The sequence below is a fragment of the Nuphar pumila genome, chromosome 13 (genome assembly GCF_984573655.1).
Source record: "Nuphar pumila chromosome 13, dmNupPumi1.hap1.1, whole genome shotgun sequence".
NCBI classification, from domain to species: domain Eukaryota; kingdom Viridiplantae; phylum Streptophyta; class Magnoliopsida; order Nymphaeales; family Nymphaeaceae; genus Nuphar; species Nuphar pumila.
This window is the reverse complement of record NC_143261.1, coordinates 87,164,548-87,187,044: the sequence shown is the minus strand read 5'-3', so window position 1 is coordinate 87,187,044 and position 22,497 is coordinate 87,164,548. Positions and strand designations below refer to the sequence as shown.

At 36.4% G+C, this 22,497-nt stretch overlaps 1 protein-coding gene across 1 annotated transcript in view; it reads left to right on the top strand.

Annotated features, from left to right (window-relative positions):
* Window positions 1–10,095: 10,095 nt before the first annotated feature.
* The window catches only part of LOC149819009 (amino acid transporter AVT1C-like), a 110,198-nt gene continuing 97,796 nt past the window's right edge, over window positions 10,096–22,497 (top strand). The window contains exons 1-5 of the mRNA XM_089984574.1: window positions 10,096–10,206; window positions 11,525–11,616; window positions 11,924–12,133; window positions 12,566–12,885; window positions 13,310–13,524. Coding sequence (XP_089840700.1) covers window positions 11,952–12,133; window positions 12,566–12,885; window positions 13,310–13,524 — 717 coding nt within the window. The 5' untranslated portion in view covers window positions 10,096–10,206; window positions 11,525–11,616; window positions 11,924–11,951. The remainder of the gene's footprint in view (window positions 10,207–11,524; window positions 11,617–11,923; window positions 12,134–12,565; window positions 12,886–13,309; window positions 13,525–22,497) is intronic.

Below are 22,497 nucleotides of genomic sequence, written 5' to 3'. Positions count from 1 at the left end.
TGTAAGTAGGACCGATGTACATAAGCATGTTGTGAGGATTCTAATTAATGAAATATGTATCTATATCAGTCATAACTGATTAGATATGGATTTCAGAAGTGAAGGAACTAAAAAAAAGATTTGAGTAAAAACCAAAATTTAAAAATATATCAAGCTTTATTCTTTAAAAAATTTTGGTGGATCTGATCCATATGTTGATCAGTCAAGGGACCCCATTGGATGTGTGTGTATGCGTCCATATTAGTATTAAGGCTGATCAGACATGGATTTGAAAGAGTTAACAAAAAAAAAAAACTGTTTGATCAAGCATTTATTAGAGGATCGTTTCCTTCTTTTTGAAGGGGATGGTAAGTTCAGACCGTGTGAGTCTTACCTATGGAGTGTGCATGGTGTATCAGTCTAAAGAGACCTTCGGACTGATCATGCATGGACTATAGTGAATGGTTTTCTCCAAAGGATTTCAGGTAAATCAGTTTTGGAGAAAACCCATTCACTCAATTATTAGAACAATCAATTCGGGTGTTCAATTGTATGGCTCATAGTATGACTGATAGAGCCTGTGCAAATGCGTATAAAATCAAATTCAAAGTGAAACTGAGGTTTACACACCTATTAATGTATAAAGAAAAAAATATTTAGTAGTAAGATGAGGGTCTTTTGTGTAAAACGTGAGATAGTGTGGGGGTTTCATGAATTCAAATTGGAAATTTTCATTTAGTGATTTCAGGTGTCTGAAAAGTTGTTGAATGTCATTTGATACATAAAAATGTTTCAGAAAATTAATTATGCAAAAAATATGTTAATCTGGTAGTATGTGTGTAAGACATTTTATATTTTTGCTTGCAGCCTAATTATGTTGATGTTGAATATTAATGAATTGTGTTTGTATTATGTCTAGGTCTGTAGCCATGTATTTATATGTTCTATGTGATTTTTGACATGATTAGAATAGGTCTAAATTAATTGAATTAGAAGATTATACACGGTTTGTGATTGTGGGTTTGACCAATTTCAAAGATGCAAGTGGGTCTCTCAAACCGCAAACTCAACGGCCATAAACATTTTTGGGGGTCTTTTACATACATGGAAGAGGTTCTAAAAAGAATTAAGATCCAGAGATGGCACGGTCTGAGAGCGAAACTCGCCACAAAATGAGATAGAAAAACATGCTCAGTTTGCGGGGTTGTTTTGACATGTTGTAGTGTCTGATTTTTATCTTCCAGAATATGTGTCATCTGAGACCACAATTTTTACATGTATTATACCACATGTGGTGTGACATAGGATAAAAATCTTGATTTTTTTCCTTAACAGTAATCACAAAAAATTCACGCAAGTTAAAAAAAAATGCACTATTCAGAAAACAAATTATGTCTTGTCCCACGAGTAGTGTCTGATCCCGAAATTTTAATTATTTATTGGTAATGATTTTGACTCGAGATTTTAGCATCTGAAAGATAAGATATGTGGAAACCTTCAATAAAAAATAAGATTTTATTTCTATTACAGTGGTTGATTCTTTATGACAGTCTTGGGCCAAAAATCGAATCTGTCATGTACAGTTTGAAAAAACAGATTTCAGTATTTGGTTTGTAATTTCCAAACTGCAATGAATTTTGACACCAGGTTCACCTGGTTTGAAAGCTAACATATGTGGGTACCTCCCATAAAAATATGGGACCCAAAATCCAACTACACAGGTGAACAACCATTGTAACAAATATATTTTATGTTAAATCAAACCCGTATTGGGGAACTAGGCGGTTTGTGTGATTGAAGTGTGTGCATTTGATAATGCTACACTAAATGCCATTATGACATGATATGTCAACTGCTAATAAATGTTGTACATGCATGCAAATGAATAGAATATATGAATGTTAGAGGATGCTATTGAGGTATGCTAATGCATGTTATTGAATTTGGTTAATGTATGTTATTAAATCCTGCAAATGCATGATAATGAATTATGCCAATGCATGTTATTGAAAAATGCAACTGTAAGATATGCCAATGCATGGTACTAAAATATGCATATGAATGTTACTTGCTTATGCGCATGCATAATAATTTGATATGCTTGGCATGCATTAATATATGACTCATGCATGACTATGCCCAATGAAGGTTGATAACCTGTGACTGGTTAACTGAAATCATACATGTATGTGCTTAAATGGGAGGCTAATGACCTTAATAAAATGGTTAACTATGTTATTGCATGTATGGTAATAGAATTATTGAAATAAAGAATAACATGAACATTAATTTTATTGGTGCTTACAATGAAAAAATAAATGATACTTCTGGCTCTGTGGAATATTGTTTTAAGCACGAAATGTTGCTTCTCACTATCCACGAAGATAGGGGATCTAGATACCACTACAATAAAAAAGGTAGTATGTATTATAACTTATGAGTGAAGTCTGATATACCAGATTAGAGGTATTGAAAGATCTCTTTCAACAATGGTCATTCCTCACTCACCACTAGTGAAAGGTGTACGATCGAGTTAGTAAGTCACAATATGTTTGAATCTAATCCTAAACTATGCCCTGATCCAGGACACTAATATATGTTAGTACCCATAGATTCTGAATATCGAAACAATTATTGATTGTACATTTAGTTAGGCATTGCATGCATCACTTAAGAAAGAAAATATAAATAAAATATGTTAAAACCACTCATGCATAAATGAGATATTTGGTTCACGTTGATAAGTATATGCATTATTCAACTGTTCATGCATAATCTGGATATCTGTGTCTGAATCAAATTGTGACATGCACTTGTATTTAAAATCATGCCCTAAATGAGATAACTACTTGAGTGTTTCAAAATTGAGATCATATTTTGATAACTGCTTAATTGTTATATGTATGTGAATGAATACATGCCACATGTATATTCAGTTCTATTCACATGTACTATGCTTTAGTATTTTTTACTGAGACTCAAACTTCACTTATAAACATGTCGGTACCAATTAAGAAGCCTTCTGATGGTGGGATGCTGCAGCAGTATAGAGAGCTAGTCCTTTTCCTTTCTTGAAATTGTTTTGAAAAAACAACTATTGTTTATTTTGGACTTAAGATTCTTTAATTTAACTGTTAACTTATTGAGACTGAATTAAATTTAATTGATGAATGTTATTATATTTTAATTCAGTTGTGATGATAGAACAATCTATAACTCACCCAAAATATTTAACCGATTTCAAACAAATGATTTTTGTTGTGTTTTAAAAATTATTTGATAAAAGGGTTTTATCAATTGGACATCTTTTCTCAAACTTTGTTCCAAGGAGCTGTTAAACACTAGTGCTTGTGCATGCTGACTCCTTAGCGCTTAATTCGGTTAAGGTAATGTTGTAGATGAGACATTAAATTGGATAATAAAAAAATTTGCATATTTTTTGGGTTAAAATTTTGGGGCGTTACAATCTATGTACTAGGTGAACAAAGTTTTTTTTATGCTCGTAATGGTATATAGCGTGAGAGCATTATATTAAGGTTACACTTCTATTACATCTTTTAATATGGTCTTAATTAATATACTAATAAATATGCATATATTGAGTCAAAGTTGTGATTTGCCAACATGAATTTTATAAATCTTGTTTTTAAAATATTTTTATAATTATTATATTTGTTAAATTTTATATTGAGTCAAAGTTGTGATTTGTTTTTGAGATATTTTTATATGCATATATTAAGTCAAAATTTTGGTATCTCTACAACTTTTAGAGTCTTATTTTAATTAAAAATATTACATAATGAGGAATAAACTTATCAATTTGGAAAGTGTGGTTGGCATTAATTGAGAATCCTTTTCTTAATGGGGGAGTAAAGTCCCCACACTCTATAAATAGAAGGTTTCACCTTAAGGATGAGCAATTGAGAAACCCTTTTGGATAGCCATGTAGCCAATAGACAAGCCCAAGTCTGCCCTATTTAGTATCTTAAACCTAGGATGGACACAAAATCTTGAGCTAGATTCTATTTTGATGGTGGTTCAAGTTAAAGTAAGTTGATCTAGCCTTATGTTTTATTTTTTAATCAACATGGATTTGAAATCTTTTGCTGGTGAAAAATGCATTTTCTTTTTTTCTCTTTCTTAATGTCATTATTGATTTATGTATATTATTTATTCAAATTCGTGATTGGGTCCTCTACATATATTTGGGTCGAATCATACTCAAAATTAGATAAAACTTGACATAGTCACTTTGCAGAAGCCATAACTATGCAACCGTATATCAAAATTTAGTAATTTTTTCTGCATTGGAAACCTTATTCAATTATCTAAAATTTGTTTTTTAAAGCTAAAAGCAAATTTCTCCTTTCTCATGTCTAAAATTATATGTCAATCAAATGGTTTATGTTTTGACAAATTCAGTTGCTTATTTAAGTAAGCTTGATCTTATTTTTTATCTTAACTAAAATTATATTTATAATTATTGATTATGATTACATGTTTGTTTTTAATTTTAAGTAGATATTATTTAAAATTTGATCCATCTAGATAAGTTGTTGTACCAACATTGAAATTGAGAGATGGGCCAGAAAAATGATTCAGATCTGCTACCGATAGGTATTCAATCGAAATTCAGTGGATTCAAGCGGATCAAACCTATGATGCTTACCGGTCGAAAAAAAAGAAGGAAGGTAGGGGCGGCGGCCCTGCCCTCTGGCTAAAAAAAATAGGCAGGGGGCATCGCCCCTCTGCCAGTCGACCGAAAAAATAAACAGGTGATGGCAGGAGGGCATCACCCTCCTGCCAGCTGAATCCTGCGAGAGATTGAGAGAGAGCAAAGAGAGCTCACCTGAGGGCGGGAGGGGTCAATAGGAGGTCATCGGCGAAGCTCCCAGCGAAGGGGGCTTTGACTCCAAAAAAGTGAGCATGAGATGAGAGAGTCAAGAGGAGAGAGAGAGGGGGAGCGGGGGGTCTCTTGCGCGTAAAAGGAGAACGAGAGGAGGAAGGGAGCGTTGGGGAGAGAGAGAGCAGCGCAGGGGCTGCATTCTTTTTTTTTCAAAGAAGACCCCCTGTGGGGGGTTTAAATAAGATATGGGGTGGGGGTTAAGACCCATATCCGGGTTGAATCCGGTCGGATCCAACCTGGATTTAAAACCAAATTTTTTCTTTGAAAAAGCAAGTGTTTCAATATGACTTGGGTTTGGGTCTAACTCCAATCTAAAAATGAAATACTAACCCATAATTATCCTACACCCTCTAACTATCAAAACAGGATCTTAAGTCACAGTCAGAACTAGACTAGAGAAGGGGCCAGTTAGCCTAACTAGGGACCCTCCCTAATCAAGTTTTAAAGACCTAACCAAAGTACTAAAAACATAAATTAAATAAATGAAAACAATATCAAGCTGGACCCCTTTTTACAAAATAGAAAAGAGAGAGAGAGGGGAAAGAAGGTGAGACATCCTCCCTTGTTTCCTTCTTTACTTTTCTTTCTCATTCACAAGTTGACCCTCACTTGTTGACTTTGTGGCTCCTCTAATTTAGTAATTTTTTTCCCTTCTTCCTTCATGTGCCAAGTGTTCTCTGAAGTTAAAAAAGTTTTTGTCTTTTAGTGAGCTCTCTTTATATGTCATATATCTTTTTTGTGAGATCCATATTCTCTTCTTTTATAAAAAAAAAACACGTTCTTTGACTTTTTCACACTATATTTAACCACAAAAGCTTTCATATTAGCACAATGAAGCTCACACAAGCTAGAATTGCTCCTCATAGGACATATGGTGATGTCTTAGGTTTGGATCACGGATCCTAGGGCATCTTTCATAGTTTAGGTTGTATAATAAGTTTTGATGACTCTTGGATCTTGACCCATATAGTCCCGACCCAATTCTTCAAAAAAATGTAAGAATCAAGCTTCCTGTACCAAAGACACCCTAAACCCACTCCAATGAAACATTAAATCCTCGTGAAATCAGAAAAACATCATGACAAACTGGACTTGATTCTGGACCTTAACATAAGCTTAGATATTTCAATTGACTATTTATGATCATGTGTACTAATTTAAAACATCAATTTGGCTTCAATTGCATATTTAAATTGACATATTGTATGGATCATGTATAAAAGTGTATAGCTGATCTTATTACTATGATTATTTTAAATAATAAAAAAAGCAATACTATTGTTTCTCATAAAATAAAGTAATGAAACTCTACTTAATTTCTATTATATATGGATATGCCATACTCGATTGATAATAATATTCATAGTACTTGAATGTACTTGAATTTTATAAAGTTTATAGGTTATGGTTTAGATCCTCTTACCATGTTTTCCAATATAAAAAAACACAGATTCCATCCATGGTGTTTGAGATACCCTTTATTACACCGATGAACGACATCAAAGCATGCTCTGACGGATTACAGCCAGAACATGCTCTGACCTGATATGCACTCTGAATTTTTAGTAGATATTTTGACGTGGTGGTCCAGTTTGTTGAGAAAAGATATACCACAAGGAAACAACAAAACGGATACGGAACATGCCATTTTATGAGAGTGCATGAGGTCAAACTCAGCTCTTATGGTAAACCGTCAAAGCTGCCTCAACTTCCATCCATACATCATTGTGATCACATGAACAGCAGCCAGAACACCACCCTGTTTCATTTTGTTTCAGCCACTGATTTTTGGAGGCTATAGATGTCGTTGATCTAAAATATGAATGGCTCTCAAAAATCTTGTGGGACCCATCCAAGAAACAGAGGGTTATCCATCTAATGATGTTTTGGTTGCCGTTCATTACATGGATGAATGACATCCAAACCAGCTCCACCTGATGCACTCTCAAATTTCATTACAAGAGAGCACACGAAACAAGCATAATTTGGAGCATCTCTTGAAAATGGGTACGGGTGCGACAACTGAGATTTGGCCCAAAAATACGACATTGAGGTTACTTTTGGCAGTAAATCACCCAAGAGTCGCAGGTGGCAGTGAGATCACATTTGAACTTGTTTTTCAAATTCCACAAGGGTGAGGGAGCCCATCTTCCAGACCAAATCGATTAACGACCGCTTCCACATGAGGGAAGAAGCCACTTTCTTGTTCGAAAAGAATGCAGATAGTTTTTTATAAGATTTAAAAATTGGTCGCTAAAAAATTTTCGTGGCTTACAAATTTATGTTTTTTTACATAAAAATAACATGATTCAAGTGTCGTTTTTCTTGCAGATCTATCATGCCAACAGATGTGTGGGTCAAATTTGCAAAAAAAAAAAAAAAATGGAAAGCAATCGTTTGCTGACGGTAATATAACAGTAAGTTAGAAGAGTGGTTGGCAACTGCCACTTTTAAAACTGTTCTAATGACAGATTGAATTGGCTTGAACTGCTGATGTGTTATTTTACCCCACACTCCGAACTAAGGAACCTGATCATCTCATTTTGAAAATGAGCTTTATGCCCATCCAAACATCTTGGCCTTTGGTTTCATGTTTTCGATGAATGCCACATATTATTGATGGTGTTCACTTTTTTGAGTTAACTTTGTTAATCCTTAACCCTTTCATTGTTTAAAAAAAAAAAATTTTATTGCATGAACCTCACCTTTTAGGGTCTCTCTCTCGTTTGTGTATGGCCATCAACCATTTGGTTTCCTTTCCCACTCTCTCTTAACGTAGAAAGCTCTCTCTCTTGCCATTAATATAATATTTGTGAATTTTATTTATTTTAATTTTTAAATTTGAGTGAAATTTAAGAGAAATTTAGGTTAAAATTAAGTTAAATTCAAGCAAAATTCAAGAGTCTAAGTTGAACTAGAACTCTAGTTAAGTTCGTTACAGGCCGTAGATCTCATAGGAGATCAGATTTGGTGGTTTAAGTTATGGCTAGTTTAAAAAATATAATTTTTAAAATTGATCGGCTTCTATTTTAGGTTTTCTAACTTAGATAAGGTTTAGAATTTGGTTATTTTAAATTGATCGAGCTATATTTTGAATCCAAACTAAGTTCCTTATGAGACACAAAGGGTCACATCCAACCCAATGAGGTGCTACGTGATGGCCAATAGTTTGTATGGATACTGGGCGAGTCATATTTGGATCCAAACACTAGTATTTGAATCCAATAATGATTTGGACTTCATATATGGATATGAATCTTTAATTTAAGTAATGGATCTGAAATTATGTTTGGTACTTGAATCCAATGCAACTTAGATTAGATTCGGTCTAAAATTTTCGGATCGAATCACATGAATTGGATCCAAGTGGGGCACCACCTTGGTGGAGCCCACTTGATATTCTAGAGGCCTCATGAAGGATGATCTCGAACCATATGAGAGGGGTTTTAGAGAGGGTGGGACGCCCCCATAGTGGACACCACAACTAATTAAAGATTGAAAAATTAATTCTAGAAAAACTCTTAAGAGGCCTATCGTTTTAAAAGACTTTTTGAAAAAGAGTTTCTTAATACTTGAAGACTCTTTAAAAGAGCCTTCTAGGTGGGACGCCCCCCTAGTGGGGTCCACCAAAGATTGTTGGAGGTAGAATCTATCTCTAGATCCTTTATAGAAGTCCAATAGGAGGGGACACCCTCCTATGAAACTGTTTATGCTACCTCTTTTAGTTGAGGTGCATTTCTTTCTTTTTCTTTCTTACATCTCCTTCCTTCCAACCTTTGTGGTGGTCCAAATCTCTATTAGAGACATGCAATTATCTTGGTGAAGGTTTAAACCGTCTCAGAAGCATGTACGTATGAAAGAAAAATCAACGGTATTGTTATGAGAAACACATTTTTGGTAGAGAATTTCTACTTACATGGTGTTCGATTTCAGGATGTATTAGCATACCTTCTTTTGATTTAGAGTTTGGATTTACATGTGATCTATGCCTAGAACGTCTATGACTATTGAATCTACATGAAAAAGATTTTTGAAAAAGTTAAAACAGTGTTTTGGTGAATCAATTTTGAGAAAAATATTTTGAAGAGAACTAGTTTAAAAAAGTGTAAAATCATTTTTTGTAGAATGGTTTCTTGTTTGTTTCAGATTATTGTGAGCATGATAATGAATTATATCATGTTAGAAAAGTGAATATTGATATTATCATATCTATAATAAACTGAAATATCATGATTTAGTTTATTTATCATGTGATTAGCGTTAAATATGAATTAAAGATTTGATTCATGATGTTTTATGGTTTACTAATGAGATTTATGAATTTTAACAGTAGGTCAATATGAAAAATGGCTAAATATTATTGTGTATTTACCGTATTCATGTTAGAACATCATTTATGGTTATGAATCATATTTTAATGCCATGTTTATCTTATGATTATGCTTTCTTCAAGAGTTCTGATAAACTTGGATTGTTGTTTTCGTTTACCAGATTAATTTTCAAAATAATTTTGTTTTTCATAGAATATAGATCATAAAAAAATAAATACAAATATCATAATTTTTTATACATATGAAGCTTAACACTCGTTATAAAATAGCACAAATTTTTTTGCCACGGTTTTGATCAGTTATTTTGAAAGTCTCAAAAACCTATTAAAAAAATCTGATAAAATTCGACAGCGTCTTCTTAAAATGACTTCTTTATGCGTAAAAGAGAGGGAGAGATTTTACGAAGTTGAAGAAGGGGAAAATCTCTCTTCCGGTTAAGTATGAAGAGAAAAAGTGGAGGAGGTTCGTAGGAATCTCTCTCTCTCTCCGAGGTTTAGAGGAAAGAAAAAGTTAAAACCTGTATCCGAATATCCCCATATCTCTCTCTCTCTGGATTGACAGATTCCAGAGAAGGGTATAAAGGACAGAAAGGGAGTCAGAAAGGTTTTATACTATACTTTTTACGCCCCACGTCATCGCTAAACAATCTTTTTGTTTATTAAATTAGTCTGAAATAGTAACGTGTTTTGGATTTGTTTTCCTTGTCGATTTGATTTACGGTTTGTTTCCCTCCCCTTTTTTTATTTATTTGTTGCTTTGTTCGTTTGTGAACAAGTGTGATGAGTAGGTACGAGAGTACGCTGGAAGCTCATCCCTCGCTGTAGTCGAGTGAGCGAAAGAAAGAGACGGTCTCCTCTTCTTCTTCTTATCTCTTCTCCTTCTCTTCCTTCCTCTAGATTTTAGTCTCTTTTGTTCTGCGGAAGAGCGAGCGATCGAATCGGAGGATTAACAACAAAAAACAGAGAAAAACACGAGCTTGAAGTGAATTCTGTAAATTCCGATCTTTTTATTCTTTCCGCTTATGGTTCTTGAGTTTTCTGTAACATTTGGTCGACATTTTGTCCCCAAGGGCGTTCTTTTAGATGTTAAGGTGAGGTAGAGAGTTTCTTTGGGTTCGATGAGTTGTTTTTGCAAAGGAAGTACTCCGCGTTTTGTTCTTGCAGATGCTACTTTCTAGCGTATTTTTGTAGATTCGTACGTCTTCCTTTGCTGAAGAAAAAAACAATATCGAAGATCGATGAGTTGTTTTTTGCAAAGAATTGATCTTCTTGTGCGTACTGTCGAGATTCACAGCGCATTTTGCTCCCGAAGTTGCTACTTTCTATTCACTTTTATAGATTCACACGTCTTCCTTTGCTTAAAAAAAAAAAAAAAAATCGATCTCTCTCCCCCCCTCTCATGCGATTCTTTTTTTGGCGATCAATTGCGAAAACTCGAAAATTTTCTCGAAATCTGAAGATTTCTTCTTCAGAATCCCGTCTTGAAGTCCTTTCTGCGATCGATTCTGTTTTGAAGGCTTTTCGAGGTGTTGATGGACGTTGTTGCCTTGTGTGTGTTTTTTTTTTTTCCTTTTTCTGAATCGGATCTGATGTTAGTTTGAATTTGGTAGATCCTAGCTCTTGACTGTTACATTAAGAGCTCTTTCGGAGTTGCCGGAAATTTTAAAATCCGAGTCGCTGAAAATAATGAATTTATTTTGGTATTTTATATATCATTCTTTCGAGGCAGTGAGTTTTGAATGCTGAAAATTCGACAATGACTGGAATTTAGCGGGCACAATTATCTGTTTTTATAGTTTTTCCTATACTTTTTTGAACGTTTTTTTTGTTAATAAAATTGCAACTGCATCAGCAGCTACTGTTTTTTTATTACTTCGCTGAAATTCTACATTTGATCATTGTTTATCTTTCAAAATGCGTAAATCTGGATTTGGCAGACAGTTCTTCTTCTTTCGTACTTGACATGATCCAATCCTAAGAATCTCAATCTCTTTTCTCTTTTTCCTTCTTTTATTCCATTTGGAAGATCTTTCTAACAAGATATTTGAGAAGGTAAATAGGCGGTTGAAGGATTCTTATGATATGGTTGTTGTTGTCCTTAATGATTTTGCTGTTATTGTTACTTTCGTTTGGCATGTTTGAAATAAAATTTCAACTGCTTTGTCGGGCGAATTTTATGCTAAATTTTGGTAAACCCTTGGATGTTTTGCCCTTTAGAGGTTATCAAGGTATTCAGATACCTTTGAGGTCATTGAAGCTAGAAATATCCAGGGTACTCATAAGCTGCTTCTGTTTCTCTAACCTTGTAGATCTGATTTATGGTCGCTGTGTTCCACCGGAGAGGCTGAATCATAACTTCTGCTTGTGGGTAGTGTTCTTATACTGCTGCTATTGGATTCTGGTAATCCTTACTATATTTGTTAAACTGTTTTTTAGCTATTATTTTTCGTTATCCGTCATTTCTCCGCTTTAGTTTTATCCAGAGTATACCTCTTCCTTTTGCCATGTTTTGAGATCAGGGAAAAAAAGTTGCTGGGCTGGTTGATATGCGATTCACTTTTCTCTGAAGCTACTGCGGCTTTCATTATCGATGTTTACATGTGTTATGTGTTCCGCCTTTGAGCATTAAAAGATGGAGTTCTGGTGCTTGAAAAACATTAATTCCACTCTGAAGACTTAGGCCTTGATAGCCATTGCCCTTTTTCCAGACTTCAGCAGAAGACTTTTCGGGGGAACATGAAGAAGTCGGATTCAGACCAGAAGTTTTACAGTGAGAGTGACGATGAGGAAAGCATTGCTGAGAAGGCTGATGAAAGAGGATATGGAGATGAATCAGATTCTGCGGATTCTTCTCCATCTGATAGCCCCCAGAGGACACAACCTAATTCATATAATATATCATGGCCAAAAAGTTACAGGTATAACCTTTTCTAATTTGAAATGGTGTCATGTGAAATGAAACTCTTTTGCATGGAAGATATTGAGGGCTGCAATTCCTGTCACCCAACATGATTTTGGTGCTCGAGTGTTTGGGGAAAAAGTTTTCTATTTTGGACAGATACAAACTGATGCTTCACAGCTCAGACTCCCTTGGCTGGTTTTAATGGTTACTTAGTTCATATTAGCAATCCACACCAAAAGTGGACCAATATAGAATCCGAGGACACAGTCTTTTCTTTGTTTTAATTTTTCATTTGAATCTTAACCTGATGGGACAGAGACAAAGATGTTTGAGATTGATTTGGCTGATTCCTGCATTTAGATGAACCAATTAGATATATAGTTTTTTTTAAATTCAAAATGTGTAAGAAATTTGAAACTAATATTCTTTGTATGATCACACTGGGCAGGCAATCCATCGATATGTACAGTTCCGTAGCTTCTCCAAATATTGGGTTTTTGGGCACCCCAAATTTAGCCCGATTGAGCAGCGCTTATTTATCAAGTTCACTTCAAAGGATGCATACTCCTGAAATACTTGTTTCACTGGTTAAGCCATTACTGCCAACGAGATCTGAACAGCAGCAAGAGCAAGATTCTGATGTTCTCGTACTTCCAGCACGTACACGGGTTTCATCAAAGAAGCCAATACATGATAAGAAAGAAACAAAGATATCACATGAGATGCCAGTCAATCGTGAGTGCACTTATGGACAGGCAGTACTCAATGGTACTCATCATTCTAATGCTATTTTAAATAAATAGCTGACTAATGCATTCCACACTCATCAATTTTAAACCAGTGATCAATGGGTTATACTAATTCCAGAAACGACAAAGTTATTCAAGACAAGTGATTTGCAGTTTTAACCACAGAATTTGATTTCGCCGTTCTATTTTTTTTTTTGCTTTTCTTGAAAATATAATCAGCTTTTCTTCTGGTCAATGTTATTCAAGTGCACCACTGAACCGACTGATTATTATGGACATCAACAGTAGGTTCCTTGCATACATGTTTTCTAATTCACTGAACGACCCTGTAGCTGCCACCAAAATGTTTCATAAGATGCATGCCATCCTCTGGGTGGTGTGAGGACCAATGATCAGTTACTCATGATCTGGGATTGAGATATCTTGTACTATTTGATGTGTAGGAATAAATGTTCTGTGTGGGGTAGGAATACTATCTACCCCATATGCAATTAAGGAAGGAGGGTGGCTTGGGCTCTTGGTGTTGGTTCTATTTGGGATTCTTTCATATTATACAGGGATCCTCCTCCGCTACTGCTTAGACAGTGAACCTGGACTTGAGACTTACCCTGATATCGGCCAGGCTGCATTCGGTACCATTGGTCGATTTTTCATCTCTGTGAGTTTTTCTCTTTTCTGTATGAAAAATATGCTGTTATTTTTAAGATTGTAGCCTGATGCTTGCAAGCTTCAACTATTATAAGTGACAATTTGGAGTTCCCTGCTGGTGACTTACAGTACCAAAATTTCTAGCACAAATTAACAACTCCATCTTTTTTCACATTAACTAATCCTCCTTAGTCTACCACACACACACATACTCTCTCTCTCTCTCACACACACACACCCATACACACACCCATACATGATACACATGGTGTGTTTGTTTTTTCATGCTGCTGCAGGCTTGCATCTAGTGATCGTTTTTATCTAGTTGACATTAACACATTTACCACATATTTTTCAGACCTCAAAGAATTCCTCATGTAGATTTTCTGACATCTGGTAGTTTAAAATAGTCAGATGACTTGTTAGAACTTAACCTCTTCCTTTTACTAGTGTAACGACCCCAACTCATCCCCGTTGAAAAGTGATTTTTTTTAAATAATTACGGAAACTATACCCAGAGATCCAGGGCCTTACACACATAATCACAATCCACACCATAATGGATCTTACATTAACTATCAACCAACTAAAATAACTTTATTTATTAATAACTAGAGTTTGAGACTATGTCACATGGGTGCGGGTGCGAGGGTGCGGCATTTTGAAAAAACTTGGGTGCGGGGGTGCAACAAATCTCTCTCTCTCTCTCTCTCTATATATATATATATATAAAGTCCAAAAGTTGGACATAAATGACCTTGGGTGCATTGACCGCACCCAGGGTCAGGTTGACCACACCAGTTGGCCGAGTCCCTGTGACATAGGTTTGAGAACATTATTCAAATGAATATCAATAAAAATAGAGCCACACTGTCCCAAAAGTAAAACGTCAAAGCAGTCACACAGTCCTCGTAGGCTCTCTATAACAGTTGATCTCATCACTGAGCTTCAGAGGCTGTGAAAAACATAAAGAGTACAGGGTCAGAATCATAGATCCTGCGTACGACTTCTTCTAACAATTCAAATAGGTAACAAAAACATAAATCAAATTCATCTAACATTTTTAGAGAATACAACTACAACCATTTTATAATCCAAATTTAAGGACAATTATCATGCAACAATCAATATATCACATGTAAGAGAGCAGGTAAGGATGCATGATCTAATACAGAATAGTTAATATGCATGAGTGACTTATTAACTTATTAGAGTTTTATTTTGTATGATGTCCCTATTAAATGCACACAAATTTAGTTTCACTTTCATTAAAACCTGCGGATACTCAAAACAGACACAACAAATTTTTGAAGTTTAAGTTAGGTTTTCAGTTGTAGCTTAACACACAATTTGTATTTTATTACTGGGTTCCACACTTATCCCTCGACCGATATCAGGAATCAACATCATCCATCGAAACATTATAAATTAACATCTAATGTCGGAACATTAGAGAAATCAACATCCACTAATGTTACTTTCTTGCTATACCAATAACAACAGTTGTGTTTACACACTACCCCCAGGCAAAGTAGAGGAATCTCCCTAAAACTGTGGTCGAGAGGTGAACCACCTAGTTAGGTTCAAGGGCACAATCACACATGGAGTTTTAGTATCCTCACGGTTCCCCAAAACTGAAATTCAGGATTCCCACACTGTAAAAGGGACATCGAGGAAGAAATATTAATTACACTGTTTATCTCTTTTTATCAAAAGAAAGATTCATTACATAATATTCATTTTGCAAATCAACATACAAAACACAACACAGGACCTCAACTCGTTATAATATGGAACAATGAAATTAATTCATAAATTCAATAAATATCAATTGGATTTTTGCAATGATATAACAAAACTTAGAGCAACACTTGCTCGTGGCCCACAGGGTCTATGGTGATTCACATTTGACTACTGATGCACCTTATGCAAAAACCACAATGAGCATGCAACATACGTAATCATTCAACATGCTCACAAATGTACATTCATGCACACATAATAAGAATATACATATATAACAATTTCATATGCATATGAACACACGCTTGGAACACACATCTTGTTCCCATAATTTATCTCATGCATATCATTCAAGAATGCACATGATTGTTGATGATGCAACAGTAAGCAACTTAAAAACTCAAGTGTTCATAATACACACATCTATGCCATTATTGTGCTAAATTGCATGATCATGAATACAACTATTATTTTTGTCAAAATCAGGCAGCTCGTGCTATAACACATAGCTACCGAGCCTGGAGCTATACTGCCCGCACACGGGACAACACTAGTAGTCATATGAAATTATTTCTAAAAATTATATGAAAGCATACCTAATAATCATATGAAAACATGCATAACAGTCCAGTCATAAAAACACATAATCTGGACATGGACAAATACACAAATATGAATATTCAACATACATAAGTTTAAACATTCAACATGTATAAATCTGAACCTTTAACATATGTTAATGTAATGCCTCGAAATTTGAACCCAGATTTTTAGAGGATTTTTTTTTTATAACAACGGAAACAATCATTTCATTGAGTTAAGCATTCAGGCGCATTACAGGAGTGATCAAGCAACAACATTAAATTTATTCCAAATAGATTTATAACATCAGAGTTCTAAATAACATAAATAATAATAAATTAAAATTTAATCTGAGATGTCCCGGGAACATAATAAATTAATATCTCGATCGATTCCCAATCCGCAGCCGCTCATAAACTCTATTCTTCACCTGAAAAATGGTAAATTTATAGGAATTAGACTACAACTGCCTAAGTAGGTAATTACTGTGAATTCGACAAATATACTAAGTAACAAGTATGCAAGAGATTTGTTTAATTACAGGCAATAAAGCATGACACTAAGCATAACATGATATTATGAACATGACTAAACTGCTGCACATTGCCACATTAAGTTTTTAACTAGTATATATGAACAATAACATGATCAATCAACAATCACAGGAGTAAAGAATTTATTGTTAAAATATGTATATATATACATATACTTATATATATATACATTCGTATATATATAAGTATATATATACATATATGTATATATATACAGTTTCCTTTTTAGTGAAATACCCGATAGGGGTATTCTTGTAAAACCACAATGTATTTTTTCTTTTTTACTTTTTCTCTTTTTCTTTTTACTTTTTTTCTTTTTCTTTTTTCCCCTTTTGTAAGACCACAAGGGCCCCACACTTGTAGTCGTTGGGGCCCCAACAGTCAGATTTCTGACCGTTGGGGCTCCCAACGACTACAAGGGAGCCCCTTGTGGTCCCTTCTTTGAGCCTCCCTCCTCTATAAATAGAGGAGGTATTCTCCTCTTGTAAGCATTGGGTTTTCACCCTTCTCTCCCTTTCTTCAATCAATCCAACTTATGACTTTAAGTCATTTTCTACTTTTGAGAGTTTTGTGTGTGCACTTTTAGTGTTTGTGTTCTTGGCTCTTGAGGTCACTCTTAAAGAGTGCTTTTTACTCCATTGGAGCTTCCGCCTCTTTTCATTACATGGTATCAGAGCTCGGTTGGTGATTGGGCTTCTCTTTATTATCTTGGAACGTGTGCCTCTCAAATTTTAAGAAGAAAGGAAGGATTTGGTGCCGATGGAACGTGATTCTAAAGTGGAGCTTTCTTTTAAGCTAAATGAGTCCAACTATCTCATGTGGGCCTCCGCGATGGAAAATCATCTAAGAGGTAAGAAACTTTGGGGTTTTGTTATGGGAACTACTTCCGAACCCTCTCTTGTTCTTACTAAAATCGAAAATGAGATTGAAAAAGCTTTAGATGGCGATGAGCGCATCAAAGCTATCAATGACCATCAATCCAAAGTTGAGGATTGGGAAAGTAACCATGCCAAAATTTTGGCATGGTTTATGAACAATGTTGACCTTAAAAATTGTGCTAATATTTCCAAATTTAGAAGGGCCAATGAGGCATGGTTTTTTCTTAAGGGTATGTATACCCAAAAGGATCTTGCTCGACAATTTTTTTGTCAAGAAAAAATTCGTTCCACCAAACAAATGGATATGAGTGTCCGAGACTATTTTAGCTCTCTAACCCCTCTTTGGGATGAACTTGTTCTTCTTGAGCCTAAATGGGTGGCTCCGGAAGATATTGAATTAAGAAGGAAACAAATTGAAAAGGAGCACTTCTTTCAATTTCTTCATGGTCTTCGCCCGGAATTTGAACAAGTTAGGGCATCTCTTCTCTATAGAAGCAAAGCCCTACCTATTGAAGATGCCCTTGCCGAAATATGCCAAGAGGAAACTCGACTTGGCTTAAGCATTAAGAATGATGAAGTTTTGGCCGTTACTAGGCCCGGATCAAATGTTAAAGTCTATAGACCTCCTCACTTTAACAAAAATAGTAATGGGCCTAGAAAGGGAATAATATACCATTATTGTAATGAACCGGGACACATTAGATTGGTTTGTCTCAAACTTAAAGGAAAAGTAGCCGCGGTTGGAGAAAATTCTCCAAAGAAGGAAGAAGAAAATGCCAAAGAGGGAGATATCAAAGAGACTCTTAATCATATCTCCGAAGTTCTCCAACATCTTCTCAAGACTTCTTCCTCAACATCCGGAGCCGCCATCGCTTCTTTTCATATAACATCTCATAAAAACTCTCTTTCAAATGTTTTTTCCGAACCCATATCCTCTTATGTTTCAACGGCCGATGAAACATCATTGAAAATTGAAAGTATTGGAACGCTTGATTTTAAAAATTCTCAAAATTTTTTTGTTCCTAAAGTAAGAATCGTTCCAAAAATTAATTTAAATCTTTTTTCCGTTTCTCAAATCACCGATCATGGATGCCAAGTCTCTTTCTCACCTAAAGATTGCACCGTGCAGGATCTCCAGTCAGGGAAGCTGATTGGGCAAGGCCATAGAAGGGGTGATCTCTATTTTATGAACTTTTTGACTATTCCATCTAAATCATCTTGCAATCTTATAAAAGACAAAAGTATTGGAATTTGGCATGAGAGACTTGGTTATCCAAATTTTGTAAAAATGTCTCTTTTTCCGTTTTTGAACAATACTTGTAAAGACAATCACATGACTTATAAAGATTGCATTTTTGGGAAATCTAAAGCTACTCCATTTCCTCAAAGAAGTTACTTTACTACTCGGCCATTTGAACTTGTTCATTCTGATGTGTGGGGACCTTCCCCTATTTTGTCTAAAGGAGGATTTTCGTATTATGTGGTCTTTATTGATGACTTCACTCGATTCACGTGGATTTACTTCCTAAGTCGCAAATCCGAAGTTTTCTCCTTCTTTAAAGAATTCTATGCAATGGTTAAAAATCAATTTTTGGGAAATCTATCTATTCTTAGGTCCGATTCGGGAGACAAATATATATCCAATGATTTTTAAAGCTATTTAAAAGAAAATGGAATTTGTCATCAACGTTCTTGTCCCAACACTCCGCAACAAAATGGTCTTGCAGAAAGAAAGCATAGACACATAATAGAAATGACAAGAACGTTATTAATTTCAAAAAATATTCCAAAATCCTTTTGCGCCGAAGCGGTTCTAACCTCAACGTATCTTATCAATAAAACCCCTTCATCCTCTTTGAAAAATCTTTCTCCATTTGAAAAACTTTACAATATGTCTCCCGATTATAAAAGACTAAGGATTTTTGGATGTAAATGCTTTGTTCTAACTCACAAAAATGATAAACTTTCTTCTAGGGCTATTGAATGTATTTTCTTGGGATATGGCGACAAACAAAAAGGTTATAGATGTTTTGACATACTAAAAAACAAACTTTATATCTCAAAAGATGTCACATTCCTAGAAAAAGAAAATGTTTTTTCGCACCAACCAAATGAAAATATTGATTATTCTTTTTTATTTGACTTATTGTCTCAAGAAAACATCATAGATGATCATATTGATCCTAGTGAACCCCTTGGTGAAAATTGTTTTGAACATCCAAATGATGATCAAAACTTAGAAGAAAATGTTTCAAGACAAATACAAGTCTACTCCAGAAGGAATGAAAGAAATCCTCCTTGTGCCCTTGAAAATTTTTCTCAAAGTGAGTCAATCGAAGAGACCTCTCAAAGAAAATCAAATCCGATTTCCAAAATACCCAATAGATTTGTTTCTTATGATTCTTTTTCTCCTAACTTTCGAGCATGCCTACTTGCTCTTCACTCCTTTCATGAACCATCTCATTACAATGATGCTAAACAATATGCTCATTGGAATGAAGCTATGGAACTAGAACTTAATGCTCTTAAAAGGGCGGAAACTTGGAAAATCGTTGATCCTCCCAATGGCAAGAAACCCATTGGATGTAGATGGGTTTTTAAAGTTAAAACTAAGAGTGATGGTTCATTGGAAAGATATAAGGCTAGGTTGGTAGCCAAAGGATATGCCCAAGAGTATGGGGTAGATTATGATGAAACTTTTGCCCTAGTTGCTCGAATGACTAGTGTTCAAGCTCTTATTGCTATAGTCTCTGTTAAAAAATGACCAATCTTTCAACTTGATGTCAAAAATGCTTTTTTGAATGGTAATTTAAATGAAGAAGTTTATATGGAACCACCTCCAGGTATGAATTTAAATGGAAAAAATTTGAAATTAAAAAAGGCTTTATATGAACTTAAGCAAGCTCCTAAAGCTTGGTATGATAGGTTTAGTAATGTATTAATCAATTTAGAATTTTCTTCTTGCTATACTGACACTGCACTTTTTGTTAAAAGGACAGGTGACTCCATTATTATGCTTCTATTGTATGTTGATGATATGATCATCATTGGGAATGACAAAAAGGGAGTAAATGATGTAAAGTCTATGCTAAAAGAAACTTTTGATGTCTGATCTTGGGTATTTGAGATATTTTTTAAGGATTAAAGTGGCTTATTCCCCGCGAGGATACATCCTATCTCAAATGAAATTAGCTGCAAAAATTTGTACCAAATCAGGAATATCTGATGAAAAGAAAGTTGAGACTCCCGAAGTTATTAATGCGAAACTGAGACTTGGAGATGGTGTTCTTCTTGAGGATCCAACCCCCTACCATCAATTAATCGGATCTCTCACCTATCTATCCATCACACATCCAGATATACTTGTAAAAACCAGTTAAAAAAAAAATTCGGACCCGGGTCGGGCCGGATCCAACCTGTGCCAGCCCCTCGAAAACCCTTTTCGAGGGGACTGGCAGCCCACGGCAGGGGGCTTCTTCGGCGACACAGGGGCGGGTCCTGTGTGCGCCCCCTCCCTATTAAAAGACTAGAGGGGAGAGGGGAGGGCCTACGAGCCTCCCCCGACCCCCCCCCCCGACTCTCTCTCATCTCCCGTCTCTCTCCCCTCTGCTCTCTCTTCCCCCGACTCCATCTCTCTCTCTCTTTGCCGACGCCGGCCAACTCCCCTTCACGGCACCTCTCCCTCCGGCGAGCCCTCCTTCACGGCAGCTCAGGTAAACCCCACCCCTCCCTCTTTTCTTCCGTTGGTTCGCCGGAAGGCCGGCAGGTGGCCGACGGCCCCTGCCGAGCCTTCCTCCTCCTTTTCTCGACAGGCAAGGGGCTCCGCCCCCTTGCCTTCCTCCTTTTCGACAAGCAAGGGGGCTCCGCCCCTTGCTTTCCTCTTCTTAGCAGGCAGGGGGCGGAGCCCCCTGCCCTTTTTAAATATTCTGGCAGGGGCCTTGGTCCCTGCCCTTCCATTTTCACGTAGGGGCCGATGGCCCCTACCCATCTCCTTAAGAAAGGAGGCAGGAGCCGAAGGCTCCTGCCTCACCTCTCGGAAACCGAGCAGGGGCCATTTGGCCCCTACCCCTCTTTTAAACCGACAGGGGCCAGAGGCCCCTGTCTCCTTTTCTGTCGAGCAAGGGCTCGGCAGGGGCCTTTGGCCCCTGCACTCTCCCCCTATGCATTCCCTTGGCAGGGGCCTTCGGCCCCTGCCCCTTCCTTTTCCTGCCCCTCCTTTTAAAAACCCAACAAGGGCCTCGAAGGCCCTTGCCCCTCCTTTTGAAGACTTAGCAGGGGCCAAAGGCCCCTGCCCCTCTTACTATTATCACGGCAGGGGCCGATGGCCCCTGCCCTCCTTTAGATATCCGGCAGGGGCCGATGGCCCCTGCACCCATCTCCTTTAATGGCATGGGTCATTGGACCCTACCCCGTTCTCTTTCGTAACGGTAGGGGCCGATGACCCCTTCGTTGAGTTGCGGAGAAACCGAACTTTCTCCCTACCTATATTCATTTTATACATGTTAAAACTTCGTACTTTTGCAGTGTTACGCAACGGAGCCCGTTCGCGCCCCGCGAACTAAACCGACGATCACTTACGTTCGTAGACGGCTTCATTCTCGCAATACTCCAAGGTAGGAGAAGTTGCACAAGGACTTAAATAATTAAATCAAGCTTAAATAATTGATAATCGAAAGGACTTAATGATATATTTATATACTTATATGTATATAAGTACACTTTTAAATCAAGAACGCGGTTTCGCGATCCTTGTCCCTTGCTTTCGCATTTCAGTTTGTCATCGCGCTTTGCGCCCAGGCTTTTACTTTCGTATTTACTGCTTATTGTCTTTTAATTCAAGGACGCGGTTTCGCGGTCCTTGTCCTTTGCTTACCCACTTTCTGTTTCTGTTGCCGTCGCGCTTTGCGCCCAGGCTTTTGCTTTCATAGTTACTATTTACTGTCTTTTAATTCAAGGACGCGGTTTCGCGATCCTTGTCCCTTGCTTTCGCAGTTACTGTTTGCCGTCGCGCTTCGCGCCCAGGCACTTCCTTTTCGTATTATTGTCTTTTGTTTCTTTTCCTTGCCATAGACTCAGTGTATTCGAGAGGAATACCTATTCCTCTTTCCATCCGATATGTTTTGGGAAAACCCTTGATCTGGGGCAATACCAAGTTGTTGGGTGATAGGTTTCTTTGTGAAACCCATTTACCAAAACCAGTGTCGTGACTTACATAGCACCCAGACA